Source organism: Mus caroli, unplaced genomic scaffold (assembly GCF_978045245.1).
Source record: "Mus caroli unplaced genomic scaffold, Mus_caroli_1 scaffold_5, whole genome shotgun sequence".
Taxonomy (NCBI): domain Eukaryota; kingdom Metazoa; phylum Chordata; class Mammalia; order Rodentia; family Muridae; genus Mus; species Mus caroli.
Window position 1 is genome coordinate 112,064,803 of NW_028227260.1, and position 21,552 is coordinate 112,086,354.

Genomic DNA, 21,552 nt, shown 5'->3' on the forward strand with positions numbered 1-21,552 from the left:
AGATTCAGAAAAACAAATGCTAAATTTTAAAATGCTTGAAAGTATAATGAAAGTGTAATTCCCTCTAAATGAGGGAATGAGGGACCAATAGAAAGGGCAACAGGAGCAGAAGGCAGGGATAAATGTGATCAAAATCCATTGCATAAAAGTATCATAAAATAAATTATTTTGTAAACTAATCTTTGCTTATTTAAAATATATAATAAGTAAATACCATTAATAATATTCAAGCAGATGTAAAATGCCTATAGAATTAGAAAAGACTTAGAGTAGCAATCTTCCAAAAAAAGGAGGTGTGAAGGGCTCATACTATCTAACGTTCACACAGCAGGTAGCAAGCCAATGAAAAAAAGGGCCACGAGGATCTAGCCTTAAAAACAGAGAGCTTCAGGTTCATTGAGAGATTTGTCTCAAGGGGATAAGGCAGAGAATGATGGATCAGGCAGTTTGTCATCCTCCTCTGACCTGTGCACATTTATACACATATGCACACGCATATAACACACACACATTGAGTATAGGTTCCAAAAGAAAGTAGCAATAACCCAAAGATTTATATTAGCCCAGAAACTTAGAATACCCAAGATATAAGATACAATTTGCTAAACACATGAAACTCAAGAAGACCAAAGTGTGGACACTTTGCCCCTTCTTAGAATTGGGAACAAAACACCCATGGAAGGAGTTACAGAGACAAAGTTTGGAGCTGAGATGAAAGGATGGACCATCTAGAGACTGCCATATCCAGGGATCCATCCCATAATCAGCTTCCAAAAGCTGACACCATTGCATACACCAGCAAGATTTTGCTGAAAGGACCCAGATATAGCTGTCTCTTGTGAGACTATGCCAGGGCCTAACAAACACAGAAGTGGATGCTCACAGTCAGCTCTTGGATGGATGACAGGGCCCCCAATGGAGGAGCTAGAGAAATTACCCAAGGAGCTAAAGGGATCTGCAACCCTATAGGTGGAACAACAATATGAACTAACCAGTACCCCCTGGAGCTCGTGTCTCTAGCTGCATATGTATCAGAAGATGGCCTAGTTGGCCATCAGTGGAAAGAGAGGCCCATTGGTCGTGCAAACTTTATATGCCTCAGTACAGGGGAACGCCAGGGCCAAGAAGTGGGAGTGGGTGGTTGGGGGAGTGGGTGGGGAAGCATGTGGGGGCCTTTTGGGATAGCATTGGAAATGTAAATGAAATAAATACCTAATTAAAAATTAATAAATAAATAAAAATTAAGTGTAACAACACAGAAAGTCAAAAATAAGTTTACTTTTTAAAAAAAAACTCTTCTTTTTTTTAAAAAAAGGATTTATTTATTGATATATGTATGAGTACACTGTAGCTGTCTTCAAACACACCAGAAAAGGGTATCAGATCCCATTACAGATGGTTATGAGCCACCACATGGTTGCTGGGAATTGAACTCAGGACCTCCCCAGCCTTTCCCCAACTCTTCTTTTGAGAATTTCATGTGTGGGTACTATATTTATATTATTTCTCTTCCTCCTTCTTCCAACTCCTATGTTTCTTCTGCTCCTTTTCAATTTCATGACCTCTTGCTCTTAAATTATTGTTACATATCTAGAGAAATGTAGATATATAGGCATTTATAAATACACATATGTGTCCAGGGTTGATGACTTGGGATTGGACTGCCTATCAGAGGCTCATCCCTGGAGAAGACTGATTCTCCACCTCTCAGCAACCATTAACATTTGCTGCTCTTCACTTAGGGCCGAGGCTTTATGAGATCCTCCTATTTATCTTTTAAAAATGTACTGTGAGTTGGTTTTTTTGGTGGTGGTTTTTTGTTTTTTGTTTTTGTCAAAGGTAACAAAGAACACCAATGGGAAAGGGAAAGTTCCCAGTAAGTGGTATTGTTTTAAAAACTAAATATTCATATGTAACAAAATGATTTCATACCGTGTAAGAAAATTAGCTCACTGGGGAATCTTCTTCTTAAGCATAAAAGTTAAAACCAAAGAGTTTTTCAAAGAAAGCATAAAAGAATGCTTTCATGACTGCCCTGTGCCAAAGTTTTTTTTTCACCAGACAAATCATATATGGTTACTAGCAAGGTAAAAGAACTACAAATTAGATTTCAGAAAAAAATTCTAAACATATGCTTATGAAAAGACCCCACTGAGAAAATGATAGGGAAGTTACCGAAAGTAACTACAAGCCAATTAAAATACGAATGAAAGATTGTTGGCTAAGTCAACAAAGAAGTTCTGGGAGCAATCAAGATGAAAATGAAAGCTTCCTGCCCATCATTAGCCACGGGAGAAAAGAACGAGGCATTTTCTTACCAGTGTACGTACATACCCTATGAGCCAGCTACTCACTTTCTAACTTTGTGCCTAAGGCTCTTGAAAACATGTCTGCACAAAGACTTTTATGCAAATATTCATAGGAGTGCTATCTGTAATATCTACAAGCTGGAACAAACAAATAAACAGGAATGGTAGGATAAATTAAAAGGACATGATATGTTTATTCAATCAAATATTATTCAACAATTTAAAATATGGAAAGCAGAACGATGAATTTCAAAACAATGTAAGATATATGAAAGAAGACTTCTAGCACAGAATCATGTACATATCCCATGATTTTATTTGGAGGAATCAGTTCTTTTTTGTAGAACATGATTTTAATATTTCCAACTGTTAATATTCAACAGACAGCATAATTATTTTAAAATATATTTCATTGTTATGTCTCCCTTTTCATTTCCTATTTTATTAATTTGGATACTGTCTCTGTGCCGTCTGGTTAGTCCAGCTAAGGGTTTATCTATCTTGTTGATTTTCTCAAAGATTCAGCTCCTGGTTTTGTTGGTTCTTTGTATAGTTCTTTTTGTTTTTACTTGGTTTGATTATTTCCTGCCACCTATTCCTCTTGGGTGTATTTGCTTCTTTTTGTTCTAGAGCTTTCAGGTGTGCTGTCAAGCTGCTAGTTTAAGCTCTCTTCAGTTTCTTTATGGAGGCACACAGAGCTACGCGTTTTCTGGAGGAATCAGTTCTAGAGCAGGAACAAATTACGGAAGTAAAAAAGTCAGGGTGGTGGTGGCCCCTGGAGGCAACAGCTTCAGGGATTGGCTGGGAAAAGGGGGGGGGTCTTTCAGGAGCAATGGTAATAGTTTATATCTTGATGGGGTTTGTGTTATGTGAACATATGCCTTAGCTAAATTCAGAAACCTTGGACTTAGGATTCGTATACTTTCCCACATATAAATTTACAATTTTAAGGTATAAAACAAAATCTGCTCCCTCAGATTGCTTTGAAGTTGCACATGACCTGCCAGAGGTGAACTTCTCTTAGACAGTGGAAAGGGCTGAGACTTTTATGATTGATATATGATGGAGTACAGTGGGGTAAATCAGGGTAATTAGCATCCACATCACATCAAACATTTGACATTTGCTTCTGTTACCTAACCTGAACCCAGACTTTAAAATACGGCCAGACATAGATCTGAATTCCAGTTTAGCTATTAGGTTGTCTCCTTGGGCATATCCCTTGACTTTTCTGTTACCTTGTGTCTTCCAACAATACTCCGTAGCATAACATTCAACATACAATAAATTATCCCATATAGTAGCCTATAGTCACCTATTTTGGATGATTTACAGTGACAGAGTCAATTGTGACATCATTGCACACCACACAGACATCAGTACAGCTTTTAGCCTACCAAGGGTTCTTCCCTGGGGTCTCTATACTTTCTTATATTTCCATTCAAATTAAAAGCATCCAAGGGGGCACTTTTTCCTTCCCAAGAGCTTCATGGGTGAATATCTAGGACACCATTTGGTTGCCTGGCTTTCAGTTTCCTGTATTGCACTTACCTGGGGGGCTGTGACTTCTTCAGAGGATTGGATGCTGAAGGCCATACCTTCAAACTTGTGGTCTACCCGCAGCACAGCCAAAGCCAGCTTAGCTACAGTGAGATTGGCTGTTCTCCCTGCAAATTCCATCTTGTGACCAGCACGCTCGATTATCCTCAGAATCCTGAAAAGAATCACAGGCAAAAATCACTTTTTCTGCCTTATTGGTAAAACTCATCCTCCCTACAAGACCTCCTCACTGTGAAACTTGACTTCGTGATTTCACTGTCATTGATGTTGTTTGGGTTTGGGGCCTGACAAATGGAGGTCTATGCCTTAGTGCCTCTAATTACTGTAGGGGTAAACAAAATGGCCTCCTCAAGCTGCACTTCCCTTGCAAAAAAAAAAAAAAAAAGTTCAAGATAGTACCAGCAAGCATCTTAGCATTCGTTTCAAAAAACCAGATGAAATTATCTTTTATAAAGTCAGATCCATTGTGGCCTCGTTTGTCTGAGAAGTTTGGATTTTATTAAAGCTATAAAGGAATGCCACCAAGTAGTCTGAAAATCATGGTGTGATCCGATGTGTACATTGAAACATATCTCTGAGTGCTGTGTAGAAAATGGATCACCGAGGAGCAACAGTGCAAGCAGAGGGCTAGAGTTGGAGGCTCAAGCAGATGGACAGGGGAAGGAAATCAAAGTAGAACTGGGAGATGGAGAGATGGAGAGACTCACTGATTCTACTACAATAGTTTAAGGCAGTGGTTCTCAACCTGTGGTTTGTGACTCCATTGGGTCCCACATCAGATATCCTGTATATCATAGGTTTACATTATTATTCAAAATTACAGTTATGAAGTAGCAACAAAATAATATTGTGGCTGGGGGGTCACCATGACATGAGGAACTGTATTAAAGGATCCCATCACTAGGAAGGTTGAGGACCACTGCTCTAAGAGGTTAAAGGGTGTATGGACAGTGCTTCATGTAAGAGTTATTTTCTTCTCTAGTGCTGCTATTGATAACCCCCTGTGTTCTGTTCAATTAATGCTATGTAAGATAGGGATCAAACTATATTGGATAATATAGGAAGTTTTTCAGAGAATAAATAAAAAATGTAATAAAAGAGTAAATAAAAATGAGACATTTATAAGTCAGCTTCCCAAGGGGAAATCAAAACCTGGTTACTGACTGTGCGGTAAAAAGTGTCAACCAGAAACAACGCCTACGTTTTTCATGATCCCAGGGGTTGGATACGTTTTATAGAAATGTGCAGCAGTTAGAGAGATTTCAGGCTGGGTTTTGGGTAGGAATGTATTTGAAAAGTCATTATCACTGAGAGCTCATTCATATTCAAATGGTGTCATCCACTGCTCTGGACCTTGTCAAGGCATAGCTGCCTGTGTGCTGAGAAGGAAGTGATCCGATTACATCTCCACTTCCTGAGTTAAGCATTCCGACTTACTCATTGCTTACTGGAGGCAGGTTGGAAGCTGAATCACTCTGCTTTTCCGTCACAGTGTTGAGGATTTGGAGTATGATCTGGGTTAGGTTGATACTTATCTCATCACAGTTAGAAATATCAGCTACTTTAGAAACAATAATCTTTGTCTCTTCTTCATCCAAAGGTGGAGACTCATTGACCAGATTTAAAATGTGCTCTGCGACATCATCTGCATTCTCTGGGAGAAACAAAGTGGAAATGGGTGACCTCCATTTTGGCCCTTACTGTGGGCCTATGCTGGATGGCCCACTTCCCTTTGAAAAGACTGGGCAGTGAAGTGGAAACACACACCAAGGAAATAAAGTTCACCAAAGGAAACTATTGAAGCTCAAGTTCTCCAATAGATGTAGTTCCGGGAAGATGAACAAAAGTCAATTTTGTATTCATTAAGTTGGATTTCAAATGAACCCGGGAAATCTTTTTGTCACTGAAGAATTATCTTGAAACTTGATGCTAATTAAGTTAAGATATTTGAGTGTTGGCTCGAGTTAAGATCCCACCTATACTCAAATATCAGCAAACATTGAGTCTAAGTTTTTATAATCAAGGGTGGTGATTACTATTTCCTGTCAAGAACTGGCAACCCACAGGTAGAAAGCAAATATGGACCACATAATAAGAAGCAATTAATTAAGATTTCTCTAAGGAGGAAGAACAATAGCTATTAGCTCACCCACTTTTTTCTTCACTTTTTATTATGGAAATTTTCAAGTACAGTAAGAAAGCAAAAGAATATATTTTAAAAAAGCAAAAGAATAATCTAATGAATCTTCATGGACTTCATGAATCACCAGCTTCAGCACGTGGCAGTGTCAGGCTAACCTCATTTTGCATCCTTTCTCACCTACCTTTGCCCCATCCCCACATCCTATGGTTTCACCAATAAACACTTCAATGCACATCTTTACAACTAAACAACTTTCATCTTAACTACGATCATAATCTCAAATTAAAATTAAGATGAAAAGTACTCCAAATGTCCAATCACTGCTCAAACGTCTTTAGTGCTGTTAAATGCTCCTAAATGCTGATCTTCCTGGGCAAAATAATTGATCTGCTAAGAAAGATTCCAGAGAGAGAGGGAGGGAGGGAGAGAGAGAGAGAGAGAGAGAGAACACTCATGATGCCTTTACCTCACTCATATTATGAATAACCAACTATGTTTGGGAAAAGAAAACAATTTGAGTGTAAAATTCTCTCCACCCCCTCCTCCTCCTCCTCCTCCTCCTCCTCCTCCTCCTTCTCCTCCTTCTCTTCTTTCTTTGGTGTCCTCCACAGCTGTCAGCCTCTCCCCTACCTCAAGCTCCCCACAAATTTATTCCTTAGGCAGGATTTTTGTTTTGATGTGTTTTACTTTTTTTCCCTCATCATCTTTCCCCAGTTTCCCCCCTTTATTCTTTTTGGTTTCTATAGAAGACTCTGAGCTCATCGATGCCGTGCAGCAATTTTAACCAAGGTCCTCTTCGGCCCCTCTCCATTACCCTGATGTTCCCATGGCTTATTTAGAAACAAGCTCACAAGCAATGACAGTGTTCTCTCTGAGGAGTCACAAAGGAAAGAAAGTGACTAACTTTGTAATTGCTTCTAAATTAATATTTCATCCCTGTTAATATGTGTCTTATGATCCATTCAGAAACAGAAAATACAGGCTTAAGAGATGGCTCAGTGGGTAAAGGTGCTTGCTGCCAAGCTTGACAGCCGGAGTTTGATCCCTAAGAGCTACATGGTGAAAGGAGAGAACCAACTCCTACAAGTTGTACACACACACACACACACACACACACGCACACGCACACGCACACGCACACGCACACACACACACACACACACACACACACTATAATATAAAACTTTGAAAAGAAACTAAGAAAACAAATTACTGGTGGAGGAAAAAATTGTACACTCCTTCCCAGATCTTTCTACTGCTGTTATGAAATTGTTCAGGTTTTGTTGAAAATGGAAAAGCCAGAGCTGCCGAGTCATGATCCTTCGGGCTTCTGTGGTGCGACTTCACTTCACTCTGTCCCTGCTGTGGCAGAATGAAAGTAAACAACAGGCCAATGGGAAACTAACTACACCGAGGAAAGTAATTATAGACTTCTCATCTGGAGTTATACTTTTTAAGGGAAATTCAGTATGAATTATAGTCATTGTATAAAAATTCTAGGTCCCTAAGCAAGAGTAAAAAGGGATCTTCCTCTAGGTGTTACAGGCTGGATTCTCGTTGCTTGAAACATTGTTTCAGTTAATCAGCCAAGAATTGTAACAGTCAAACAATATGGGCATAGTTTGGGTTTTTTTTTTTTAATGAGGCTCTTGCTGTGAGCCAATGCTGCATAACCCTCCCTCCCCCCTCCGCCCCTCCCCCACACACACAGAGAGGTTAACCATTATCTCTTGTAGTTCTGTGTGGTGAGTGGGCTCAACTGAGCAATTTTCTCTTGGGATTTCACAAGAAGTTGCAGTGGAATTGAAGTCAGGGCTAAACCCATCTGAAGGCTAGGCTGGCCTGGAAGTTCCTCTCACATCTAGCAGGTGATGCTAAACAGGTGCTAATCATCTGGGGCGGTATGTCATTTTCCAGTGACTTGGGCTCAGAGGTGTGTTGAGTCGAGTGTGTAAACTTATAAGAACCCAATTTGTGAATTTCTGGTAATTTTCCTAGTTATTAAACACAGGCAGTCATAAAGTTAAATAGAATAATTTATTTGTTAAAAAATAGACCAACTTACAATAAAATTATTAAAAAAAATACAGATTCTTTAAAAAAAAAACTGCCATCTGCTAATTATTTGGCTACACTTCTCTAATGCCTTTTGGACTATTTACATCGGTTGTCTCTGTGTGCACCCCACACTGACTTCACAGGTCAGTGACTATGTGTTTGAGTTTGTGTTTGGATTAGAATATTACATTATGCAAAATGCATACAAACCACTAATTACCCTTTCTTTGCAAGTAGAATTGGCTAGTAAATATGTCTCAGCATATCACTTGACTTCTCAAAACACAGCATCTGTATTCTGAAAGGAAGCATCCTAAATGAGAATTACCAAGAAAACGAAAACCTGTACTTCAGTCTTCTTAAACATTAGGCCCTTTTGCCTGCATTTAGGACTTTTTTTCCTCCTGCTGAGTTGTATCGTACAGTCTTGATGTGAGGGTCTATGCCTAATCTTTTTTGGTTTGGTTTGGTTTGGTTTGGTTTGGTTTGGTTTGGTTTGGTTTGGTTTGGTTTGGTTTGGTTTGGTTTTTTTTGAGACAGGGTTTCTCTGTGTAGCCCTGGCTGCCGTGGAACTCACTCTGTAGACCAGGCTGGCCTCGAACTCAGAAATCCACCTGCCTCTGCCTCCCAAATGCTGGGATTAAAGGCGTGTACCACCACTCTAACTGGTTATGTGTGTTCGATTGATATCCCTGAAAGGCTAGCTCTTTTCAGGGAAATGGAGGAGTGGAATTGGGGATGGGGGAACTGGGAGGAATGGAGGGAGAGGAAACTGTAGTTGGGATATATTGTATGAGAGAAAAATTCAAAATTCAAAATTAAAATATTAGACCTATTATCGACAGCGTTGCTATTATCAGATTCTACCACTATAGCAACCAGAGGCCAGGTCCAGGGAGAGGAGTCTATGAAATGATGATGGACATTTTGAGAAAGAGTTATAACAGCAAAGCATTAACCCACTCCCACAATGGTTATTCATATTACCACTGTCCCACATATTAAGACATGAAGACATAAAATATTAAAAAAAAAAAGAAGCCGGGCGTGGTGGCGCACGCCTTTAATCCCAGCACTCGGGAGGCAGAGGCAGGCGGATTTCTGAGTTCGAGGCCAGCCTGGTCTACAAAGTGAGTTCCAGGACAGCCAGGGCTACACAGAGAAACCCTGTCTCGAAAAACCAAAAAAAAAAAAAAAAAAAAAAAAAAGACATGAAGACATAGAGGCTATCTAACCCTCTCTGCCTCCAGAACTTGAGTCCTTTTGCATGGCTTTTGGTTACAGCCTCTGTAGCCTTTCATTGCTTTTCACCATACAGTTGGGGGTAAGGGGAAGTGCTTTGCCATCATTGTGCCTTCACCAGGCAGGGAGACCCAAAGCCTTCTACATATTAGTGATATATTCTATTCATCCCTGAGCTCCACCACAGCCCTGTTCTCTGTCACTCACTCACTGTCCTGCCTGCCAAGATGGTGGAAAAAGCCAGCCAACTTCATCCTGGCCTGGCACACCTTCAGTATCATATGAATAACAAAACCAGGAACCCAAACAGAACTCAAAGAACTTTGAAAGAAAGAATCCTTTTCCTAGTGGTGTGACATAAGGGAGCTAAGAAAAGGAAGGATTTAGGTGAGAGAACTATAGTTTTTCTCCAACTAAGATATCTAATGTTTGTCACCAAAATTAAAAAGAAATACAAATAAATCATTTCAATATGAGTTCATTTCTTTCCTTTACATGGTACTTTACTCATCATTGTTAAGTTCCTGGCCTAAAAAGAAGAGGGTTCCTCCAAAGGTAACAGTTGACTTTTCAGTCATATGCTGAGGCGCCAGCATCCATCTGAGCATCCCCTTGCTCTGTGGCAACTTCTCAGTTAATTTTCTCAAAGTCTCAACCCAGTGCAGCGCTTTTGTTCTTGCTATGGATCTTTGTTGCCTCTTTCCTCCACAAGAGCAAATTCCATTAGCATGTCTAAAACAAATGTGTCACTCAGAAGGAGGGAGGCCAGCAGGAGTCAGGCCCTCTCCTCCCACTCCTCCAGCCTGCAGCACCACCTCCTGCTCTCATTCATGATTCCCTGTCTAGGACATCAGAGTTGGGCTGACTCTTCTAAGTCCGTCACATTTTCTTTGCTAAAGATCTCAAATGTGAATCTTCCATAAGGAAGATTATCCAAAGAAGTGTTCTGCCTTCTGGCCAATCCTTTGGTCCTTCTGTAAGGTGCCATTGTACCTATGCCTCAAGTGATGGCCATTCATTCAGCCAGAGACCGAATCTGGCAGCAGAGCTAGCACATCTACAAAATTATTCAGAAATTGAAATTCTATGAAGAAAATAGATTTCCTATATTTTCAGGCCCTACTTCCTGGTTCAAAGACAGTTCTTTTCCCATTTTAACCTTACACAGTGGAAGAGAAAAACAAGGCTTTTCAGACCTCTTTTGTAAAAACACAAATCCAATTCATAAAGGACCAACATTCATGACTTTCCAAATGCCTCAATCACTTTGGGATTAGGATTTCAACATATATATTTGGCTGAGGTTGGGCATGGTAGCAGAAACATTCAGTCTATAGGACATATTTTACAGAAAGAGCCATGTGTGAAAAGATGCTCAATCCATATGGCACTAGGGAACTCCAAATTAAAGACAAAATGTGGTAGTAGTCCAGAGCTATTAGAATGGCTTAAATCCAAAGCATTTACAGCAGTACATGCTACAGAGGATGTCCTAATGTAGAAGAATGGATAAATAAACTGTCATATATCCAGGCAATGGAATACTAGTCAGAACTAAAAAGAAAGGAGTTAGAAAGCCGTAACAAGACATAGGGGAAATAGAATGTACACCGCCAAGGACAGGAAGTCAACCTGGAGAGCGTACACATTGCATGATCTCAACTACATAACATCCTGGGAAAGACAAAACCATGGAAACAATAAAAGACCCCCGAGTGCCAGAAACTAAAAGGGAGAAAACAATGAATAAATGTACCACAAGGAGGCTTTACGGGGGTGTGGTTCTACACATACATGTTGTGCTGGCTACTTTTATGCCAACTAGTCACATGAACTAGAGGTATCTGAAGGGACCTTAATTGAGAAAAGGCTCAACAAGCTATGAGAGCAAGCCAGTAAGTAGCACCCCTCCACAGCCTCTGCACCAGCTCCTGCCTCCAGGTTCCTGCCCTGTGTGAGTGCCTGTCCTGAGGACCTTAAATAATGAACAGTACTATGGAAGTGTAAGCCTAATGAGCTCTTTCCTTCTCAACTTACTTTTTGATCATGATGTTTTGTTACAACAACAGTATAGTATCCTATAACTATTCACATTCATACTTAGAGTTACAAGTATCCATTGTTCTAGTTAGTTTTATGTGAAGGTCACACAAATTAGAGTCATTTGGGATCAATTGAGAAAATGTGTCCATCACCTTGCTGTATAGGTAAATTTGCCAGGCATTTTCTTAATTAGTGATTAATGTGGGATGACTCATTCCACTGTGAGTAATGACATCCCTCGGCAAGTGGTGCTGGGTTTATAAGAAAGCAGAATAAGCAAGCCTGTATGTATCATTCCTCCATGGTCTGTGCTTCAGTTCCAGCCTCCAGGTTGCTATGTTGAGTTCCTGCCCTGGCTTCTCACAATGATGGTGTATGGTCTGAGAGCTGTAAGCTGAAGCAAACTCTTTCCTCATCAAGTTGCTTTTGGGTATGGTGTTTTATCACAGCAATGGAAGCCCTAATTAAGGCACACACTGTGCAGTGTCAACAGTGAACCCCAATATAAATGTTCAACTGGGTGAGGATAGAGTGATCCATTGTAACAAAGCAAACTGCCTGCTGACAATGTAACAAAGCTAACTGTCTGGTGACTGTGGGAAGACTGAATGTGTTGCAAGCACACAGAGGAACTCTGCATTGTCTTCACTATGGCTGTTGCTGGGCCTCGCAGAGTATTCCTGGAACCCCACACTTGGGAGGCTGAGGCAAGAGCATTGGAAGTTCAAGGCCATCATGAGCTACAGAGAGGGATATAGGCCATACCTACCATGACTCTATCTCAAAAGACTAGATATTGCTATTAGTCTGCTTGTCCTCTAAACAACTAGATTTGATGAGAAGTTAAAGTCCTCTTCTCTAGACTAACCAGGACAAGAAGAGAAAAGACACAAAGTGCTAAAATGCAAAGTAAACGTGTGTATGCTAGGGAGGAGAGGCACTAACATCAACTGTAACTAAAAGATGGCCAGGTACTTGCAACATGAGGACATTGGAACCTTCACGTGCTGTCAGCAGGGATGCAAAATGGCTCCGTAGTTGTGGGAAGCAGTTTTGCAGTTCCTTCAAAGGTTAAAGATAGAGTTACCAGGTGACTACAAGTGTACTTACTCTTCAGTATGTCCTAAGAGATTTAAAACATGTCTACCGGTCATTGGCACCACAAATATTCACAATCTGTCTACAAAAAATAGCCCAACATGAAAATAACTAACTGGCCAGCAATTGATGAGTAACTAAATAAAATATAATAGATCAATTTATCACAATAGTATTCAACCATGGGGCTGGTAAGATGGCTCAGTGGGTAAGAGCACCCAACTGCTCTTCCGAAGGTCCAGAGTTCAAATCCCAGCAACCACATGGTGGCTCACAACCATCCGTAATGAGATCTGACGCCCTCTTCTGGTGCATCTGAAGACAGCTACAGTGTACTTACATATAATAATAAATAAATAAATCTTTAAAAAAAACTAATATTCAACCATTAGTACATACAGGCCCATGCTACAATATGAAGAAACTTCACAAGCATATTGAGATGCCTATAAGAAGCAAAATTCACACAGGTGGAAAGTGGATCAGTTGTTGCTGGGAACTATAGGGGAAGAGTGAAATAGAGATTTTGTTAACAAGTACAAGGATTCTTTGTATAATGAAATGGTCCTTTGTACAAGTCTCCTCTATGAAATTCACAAAGATGGTTGCACAACTGAGTTACTGAGGAAAAACTCACAAGTAAAACAACCTACTAGATGGTATTTGCTAAATGAAGAACATGTTTGTATCATCACTGAAGAGGTTTTACACTACTTTGAAATATCAGGTCTTGATAATCAAATCACCCAAAACTCCAAAGCTTGATAGCACACGTTGTTAATGAAGGAGTTCTGAACCAGGTACTTCCCTACCCTATGAACCAAATTATAAATTAATGCAACTATTACAAATGCATTTTGACATTAAATGGTTAATTCAAACAATCCCACTTTCCAGAATTTATGCTTAGTACTAATTTACACTGCCAAAATTGTTTGTAAAATTAAATATTATATTTGCAAAATATGTGAAATATTCATCGAAGCAGGCTTTTTCCTCTATAATTGATAAGTGTCTGATTTGGGAGTTTTGTGAATATGTGAGTGTGTGTGTGTTGTTTTATTTTGTTTTTGAAACAGGATCTCTTACCATGTTGCCGAGGCACTGGCCTTAAACCCAAGATTTTGCTGCTTCAGCCTTCAAAGTGCTAGAATTATACAAACATGCCACCAAACCAGACTCTTAAGAGTTTTGAAGCTGGGTGGTGGTGGTACATGCCTTTAATCCCAGCACTTGGGAGGCAGAGGCAGGTGGATTTCTGAGTTCGAAACTGGCCTGGTCTACAAAGTCAGTTCCAGGACAGCCAGGGCTACACAGAGAAACCCTGTCTCAAAAAATAAAAAAATAAAAAAAAGAGTTTTGAAATATGGAAAAGAATGAGAAAATAATACTAAAAATATAAAATGAAAATCTGCAAAACCAAACATAGAAGTCCTGACTCCTGCCCTACTGCCACATCCACCAACAAGCATATGGCTTCTGAAATGGGCTGCTGTGAGGTAACTTTTCATAGAGTGAGTTCTGCCTATCCCCCTTTACCTCAGATCAAGTAGGCAAAGTAAGGGAGGTCCCATGATATCTCTATGTGCACAAAACTGTCTTACCATCACTTATGGTGATATTAGCAAGATCCACAATCTTATCAGGGAGTCCTTGGAGCAACTTGCACTGCTTAAGCCTTGGTTTTTCCCATTGACACTTGCCAGTCTGGATGCTGATGGAACTGGAAAAGACAGAATGGAGGAACAAGAGGAATTGTCCAGCGTTGTTATTAAAGTAACAGACCAAAGGGGAATGGTACAGTGACTCACATCTATAATCCCAAAACTTGAGAGGTATGAAGGTCACCATGACTTTCATCCCAGACTGGGATACAGGGTAAGATCTTGTCTCAAAATTAGTGATAATTATCATTAACTAATTAATCAGTTAAATAAGAGCAAGAATGGGAAGCCTGTCCATGACTGTGGCATGCTTTCCCATGTCCATTTCTAGCCTTCAGGCTTAAATAACATAGATGGGCTCCAGCTAGTAATGGAGCAGGATTCAGCTCACCAGGAATCAAGGAAGAGACTTTGACCATGTAGATCTAACTCCTTTCTATCACTTTCTTCTCTTGCCTCTTCTTGTCTCTACATAGTGATTGTCTCCATGTGATTAATGAACTTCTGTCGGGCATTGTCCTTTACTATCAAGCCATACCTTTGCTTCATTTACGTCAGGGCACCTCAAACCAGCCAATACATGCACAAAGTACCTACAGACTCTAGTAATGGTACTAATAGGCAGAGACAAATAGAGCAGGGTCTTGAATGTCACCAGGAGCTTGGAATTGAGTGGTCCTACACTCTGATTTATACAAAATAGAAGAAAAGTTTATGTGAACAAAATGGAATCTATCAAAACACCACACAAGAACTTTTCTTTCTTTTTCTTTGTGCTTCTTTCATTTGTTCTCTTTCTTTCTTTCTTTCTTTCTTTCTTTCTTTCTTTCTTTCTTTCTTTCTTTCTTTCTTCCTTTCTTCCTTCCTTCCTTCCTTCCTTCCTTTATTTATTTATTTGTATGTATGTGTTTGTTGTGGTAGTGGTGGTGAATTTTGATTTGAGTTTTTTTTGGTTGGGGGGGATTGTTCATTGTTTGTTTGTTTGTCTGTTTGTCTGTTTTGAAACAGGATCTTACTCTATAAAACAGGCTATTTTGGAACTTCCTAAGGAGTGTTAGCTGACCTTAAACTCACAGCAATTCTCCTGTCTCAGCTCTTGGAGTTACAGGTATATAATGCACTCCTGTCTGGTTAAAGAGAACTTTCAGCATTTGAAGTGAGCGGAGCCTGGCACAGAAAGGATATATACTTTCCCTGCTTCCACCAGCCAGAGAAAGAGACACACAGAAATAGCCATCATGTCTACAATAGCAAATTATCTCTTAGTACATGGTGAAGGGATAGAGCCAAGCAATGACAGGAAAGGTAACCTGCTGTCTTGATGACTGTGTTAGAGGTTTGCACTTCATTCCTTAACAAAAGTCTTCCATGTAGCAGCTAGACTCCAGAAAATCCTGCTGGCAGCAGAGTGAATTGGTGTTGGGGAATAGTGGACTGTGAGAGAGCATGGTGACAGCTCTAATGTAGGAAAGAGCTAGAAAAGGGCTCATACTAAGGAGCTGGCTACAAAAGAGAAGCTCCATGTGAGCTTCCACTGGGACTGCCAAGGTTGCTTGCTTTGTTGAAGAATTAGATGTAAGCTGGGGTGGATACGATACAGGAAGAGATGTAGCTCTCTACCAGTGCTTTTAAGCCTCTGTCGAAACCTGCTGCCCCTCTGTTCTTGCCCATTTAAGTTATTTGGCATACATCATTAGCAGCAGAGAGTAAGAAACGAAGGCTGATGATTTAAAAAGGGAAAATGATTAACTGAACAATACAAGAGTGATGGAGTAAATTATGATGGCCCATCCACAAAGCGGCTGCCTTCGAATTGATCATTAAAACGATGAATGCAAAACATGGAAATGTTTGATAAACTATTGAATGAAAGGGTAAATTACATTATTGCTATGTAAACCATCGTTACCGCTACAGAAAATTTAAAGGCATACAAAGAAGGGCCAGATTCGGGGTCAGAGAGAGGCAAAAAACAAAAAACAAAAAACAAAACAAAAAAAAAAAACCCATGCCAATCAAAAAGCAGCCATGTTGAAGCGGCCAGGTTGTTGGTGAGTTTTCTCTTTTGTCCTCATGAAATTTGTATTATATTATACGTGCATGTTTAACTCTAAAAGGTGAAAGAGAGAAAGAAGCAGTAGGGGAGAAGGAGGGAGACTAAAAAAAAAGGACATAGAAACACCCCCCCCCCAAATGGAGCTGACCTCATTGCGGGTAAACTAGCATTTGGAACTTGGCAGATACATACCAAATTCTTGTGGCGTTCCTATTCTCATTTTTAATGCACCTTTCTTGGGCTGTCTCAGTAGGGTCAGTTAATGGCCACTTATATGTCCCTTTGTATTTTGAGGGTGTTTCATCTGCTTCACATTTTCCTGGCTCTACAGAGGAAAAAAAAATATATGCAACATTATCAAGGGCAAAAGGCACTTAAAAGTATCATGAACATCCATTATGACCCATCATTATTACCCTGCACACAAGCATCAGCACATACAAGAGGAAACTATTTCAACCAGGACATTTAAACTAAGCTTCATGGAAACCAGTTTTAAAGATAGCCTTTGTTTAAATAAGCCTTGCAGTATAACCTCATGTTTATTCCTTTTCATTAGAACACACCCGCCCATGGTGAAAGGAGGCTGCTTTTTCCCACTTTAAAAAATTCTTTGGCAATTTCACACATGTATATAATGAAATTTAGAAGTTGTTTGTAAAAGTGCTATATATGCATTTGGGGGGGGGCAGGGAATCAAACCACAAAAGGGGTACCAGAGTACCAAACACATCTGGAGCTTCTGGCTGCCGATTGTGTTTCCTCAGAAGTATGCCCCGTTATCACTTTGCTATGCAAACACAGGAGATTGGGCAGACATCTCTTCCCATGGTAGTCATCTCTTTAATGGCCTCAGGTGGATGTGGTTTCAGGAAAATCAACATGCCTGCCATGACCAATAGAGCCAGGACCATGATGTCTCTGCTGATGGTGCTTCCCCATTGAAAAACTGCTGAGACACACTTTTGTTTTTTTTGTTTTTTGTTTTTTTTTTTTTGATTTTCTTGCTTTATTTTTTTTTAATATTTTTATTACATATTTTCCTCAATTACATTTCCAATACTACCCCAAAAGTCCCCCATAGCGCCCCCCACTTCCCTACCCACCCATTCCCATTCTTTTGGCCCTGGCATTCCCCTATATTGGGGCATATAAAGTTTGCAAGTCCAATGGGCCTCTCTTTCCATTGATGGCCGACTAGGCCATCTTTCGATACATATGCAGCTAGAGACAAGAGCTCCAGGGTTCTGGTTAGTACATCATGTTGTTCCAACAATAGGGTTGCAGATCCCTTTAGCTCCTTGGGTACTTTCTCTAGCTTCTCCATTGGGAGCCCTGTGATACATCCAATAGCTGACTGTGAACATCCACTCCTGTGTTTGCTAGGCCCCAGCATCGTCTCACAAGAGACAGCTATATTTGGGTCCTTTCAGCAAAATCTTGCTAGTGTATGCAATGGTGTCAGCGTTTAGAAGCTGATTATGGGACGGATCCCTGGATACAGCAGTCTCTAAATGGTCCATCCTTTCATCACAGCTACGAACTTTGTCTCTGTAACTCCTTCCCTGGGTGTTTTGTTCCCAATTCTAAGAAGGTGCACAGTGTCCACACTTCGGTCTTCATTCTTCTTGAGTTTCATGCGTTTATCAAATTGTATCTTATATCTTGGGTATCCTAAGTTTTGGGCTAATATCCACTTATCAATGAATACATATTGTGTGAGTTCTTTTGTGATTGTGTTACTTCACTCAAGATGATGCCCTCCAGGTCCATCCATTTGGCTAGGAATTTCATAAATTCATTCTTTTTAATAGCTGAGTAGTACTCCATTGTGTAAATGTACCATAATTTCTGTATCCATTCCTCTGTTGAGGGACATCTGGGTTCTTTCCAGCTTCTGGCTATTATAAATAGGGCTGCTATGAACATAGTGGAGCATGTGTCCTTTTTACCGGTTGGGACATCTTCTGGATATATGCCCAGGAGAGGTATTGCTGGATCCTCCGGTAGTACTATGTCCAATTTTCTGAGGAACCGCCAGACTGATTTCCAGAGTGGTTGTACAAGCTTGCAATCCCACCAACAATGGAGGAGTGTTCCTCTTTCTCCACATCCTCGCCAGCATCTGCTGTCACCTGAATTTTTGATCTTAGCCATTCTGACTGGTGTGAGGTGGAATCTCAGGGTTGTTTTGATTTGCATTTCCCTGACGATTAAGGATGTTGAACATTTTTTCAGGTGCTTCTCTGCCATTCGGTATTCCTCAGGTGAGAATTCTTTGTTCAGTTCTGAGCCCCATTTTTTAATGGGGTTATTTGACTTTCTGGAGTCCACCTTCTTGAGTTCTTTATATATATTGGATATTAGTCCCTTATCTGATTTAGGATAGGTGAAGATCCTTTCCCAATCTGTTGGTGGTTTTTTTGTCTTATTGATGGTGTCTTTAGCCTTGCAGAAGCTTTGTAGTTTCATGAGGTCCCACTTGTCAATTCTCGATCTTACAGCACAAGCCATTACTGTTCTATTCAGGAATTTTTCCCCTGTGCCCATATCTTCAAGGCTTTTCCCCACTTTCTCCTCTATAAGTTTCAGTGTCTCTGGTTTTATGTGAAGTTCCTTGATCCACTTAGACTTGACCTTAGTACAAGGAGATAGGAATGGATCGATTCGCATTCTTCTACATGTTAACAACCAGTTGTGCCAGCACCATTTGTTGAAAATGCTGTCTTTCTTCCACTGGATGTTTTTAGCTCCCTTGTCGAAGATCAAGTGACCGTAGGTGTGTGGGTTCATTTCTGGGTCTTCAATTCTATTCCATTGGTCTATTTGTCTGTCACTATACCAGTACCATGCAGTTTTTATCACAATTGCTCTGTAGTAGAGCTTTAGGTCCGGCATGGTGATTCCACCAGAGGTTCTTTTATCCTTGAGAAGAGTTTTTGCTATCCTAGGTTTTTTGTTATTCCAGATGAATTTGCAGATTGCACTTTCTAATTCGTTGAAGAATTGATTTGGAATTTTGATGGGGATTGCATTGAATCTGTAGATTGCTTTTGGCAAGATAGCCATTTTTACAATGTTGATCCTGCCAATCCATGAGCATGGGAGATCTTTCCATCTTCTGAGATCTTCTATAATTTCTTTCTTCAGAGACTTGAAGTTTTTATTATACAGATCTTTCACTTCCTTAGTTAGAGTCACGCCAAGATATTTTATATTATTTGTGACTATTGAGAAGGGTGTTGTTTCCCTAATTTCTTTCTCAGCCTGTTTATTCTTTGTGTAGAGAAAGGCCATTGATTTGTTTGAGTTAATTTTATATCCAGCTACTTCACCGAAGCTGTTTATCAGGCTTAGGAGTTCTCTGGTGGAATTTTTAGGGTCACTTATATATACTATCATATCATCTGCAAAAAGTGATATTTTGACTTCATCTTTTCCAATTTGTATCCCCTTGATCTCCTTTTGTTGTCGAATTGCTCTGGCTAGGACTTCAAGTACAATGTTGAATAGGTATGGAGAAAGTGGACAGCCTTGTCTAGTCCCTGATTTTAGAGGGATTGCTTCAAGCTTCTCACCATTTACTTTGATGTTGGCTACTGGTTTGCTGTAGATTGCTTTTATCATGTTTAGGTATGGGCCTTGAATTCCTGATCTTTCCAAGACTTTTATCATGAATGGGTGTTGGATCTTGTCAAATGCTTTTTCCGCATCTAAGGAGATGTCCATGTGGTTTTTGTCTTTGAGTTTGTTTATATACTGGATTACGTTGATGGATTTCCGTATATTGAACCATCCCTGCATCCCTGGGATGAAACCTACTTGGTCAGGTTGGATGATTGTTTTGATGTGTTCTTGGATTCGGTTAGCAACAATGAGACACACTTTTTGATACAAGGCTTTGTCATATTAAGAGAGATATGGCCTAGGCTAAGTCCATGTGAAAGTCCCCAGTCCTTACAATGTGCCTAGACATGTTTTCTTTAGGTGGTGATCCAAGAAATGACTTATCTGGGTCTGTCCAGTCTTCTCTATGAATGCAAGAACATCACCTCCTACTTACTCTCAGAACAGTCTGATTAGGGTCATTTACATGGTGGGTTCTGCCTGTGTCCTCTAGTCTTCTCTGCCTTCATCCCTCTCTAACCTTGTACATCCACAAGCCCCTGCTATTTGCTTTGCTTGCTGCCAAAGACAGTCCATTCTAATGTGTATGTGTTAACTCAAAGTTTTTCCAGCCATCCATTGGGGGAAAGGAACAAAGCTGGCAGTGATGGGCAGGAGGTGGATGGGCCTGGTAGCCTTTCTATTTTACCACTGAAGTTTCCCTAATTAGAAAAGAAAGGGTCCAGGAAGAAATCTGGGAGAGTTCTCAAATCATTTTCTAAGATGAATAGGTTGACTGAATCAGTCAATAAATTAGCAGTAATCTATAGGGCATGTATTGTCTGTAATGACAAAGCTTGCCATGTTTCCAGGTTTTTGCATCAGAGGAGGCAATCCTCCTTCAGTACTCACAGACCAGCCACTGCTGATATTCACAGCTGACCAAGAATCAGCTTGCAGTAGTCCCTTGTAAACTCTCTGTTGCTCTATGCATTTATAAGCCCTTAAAGGTAGAAGAGTCATGAGGACATGTGAGCATAATTTTGTGTAGAATGATGATTTCTCAGCTATGCTTAGTGACTCATACCTATAAGCCCAGCACCCATCACTTGGGAGGCAGAGGCAGAGGTAGGAGGGTTTCGATGAGTTAAAGAATTACTTGGATTATATAATAAGTTCCAGATGACCCTGGGCTACAGAGGGAGACCTTGTTTAAACAAACAAGCAAACAAACAAGAGACTTTTCTTCCCTTTGAACTTAAGCATCCATACAGTATATTTATTATGAGTTTTATAATTTTTTAAAAAAATAGTGAATTCATACTGAAATGCTTTGCCAAAATAGTTACCTAGCTTTTCCACTACAACATGGTCAGACTTTACCAATAGAGTCAATTGATCTTGTGTGAAGTTCCCATGTGTGAGGTTCCCATGTATTTTAGTTCGGATGCTGCTGATCAGTTCCACAGATTCTAAAGAAGACTTCGCTTTTATGATAACCCAACAGGCACAACTACAAAATGGGGCAAAAAAGAAACACTAGTCAGAACAACAGAGTGAGTACAAATTGGCCGATGCTGCTGCAGTTCTATAGACTTGCCATCACTGGTAGTCTGTGAATACTAAACATTGTATAGCCACTAAATGATAGCTGTTGAACAATGATGAAAGCATGTGGAAATAGTCTGATAAATTTTCTTATATGCATCCAAGAAGGACAACTCAAAACTTATTTTAGAAGAGTGGTCCACGGCATTTGTACTATGTTGAAAT

The 21,552-nt window shown here is 40.0% G+C and overlaps 1 protein-coding gene across 1 annotated transcript in view; it reads right to left on the reverse strand.

The window, feature by feature from the left end:
• The window catches only part of Adgrg4 (adhesion G protein-coupled receptor G4), a 101,981-nt gene that overhangs the window by 35,007 nt on the left and 45,422 nt on the right, over positions 1-21,552 (reverse strand). Inside the window, exons 7-11 of the mRNA XM_029473531.1 lie at positions 21,129-21,292; positions 16,366-16,498; positions 14,058-14,176; positions 5,307-5,523; positions 3,861-4,023 (exon numbers count right to left, since the gene is read on the reverse strand). Coding sequence (XP_029329391.1) covers positions 3,861-4,023; positions 5,307-5,523; positions 14,058-14,176; positions 16,366-16,498; positions 21,129-21,292 — 796 coding nt within the window. The remainder of the gene's footprint in view (positions 1-3,860; positions 4,024-5,306; positions 5,524-14,057; positions 14,177-16,365; positions 16,499-21,128; positions 21,293-21,552) is intronic.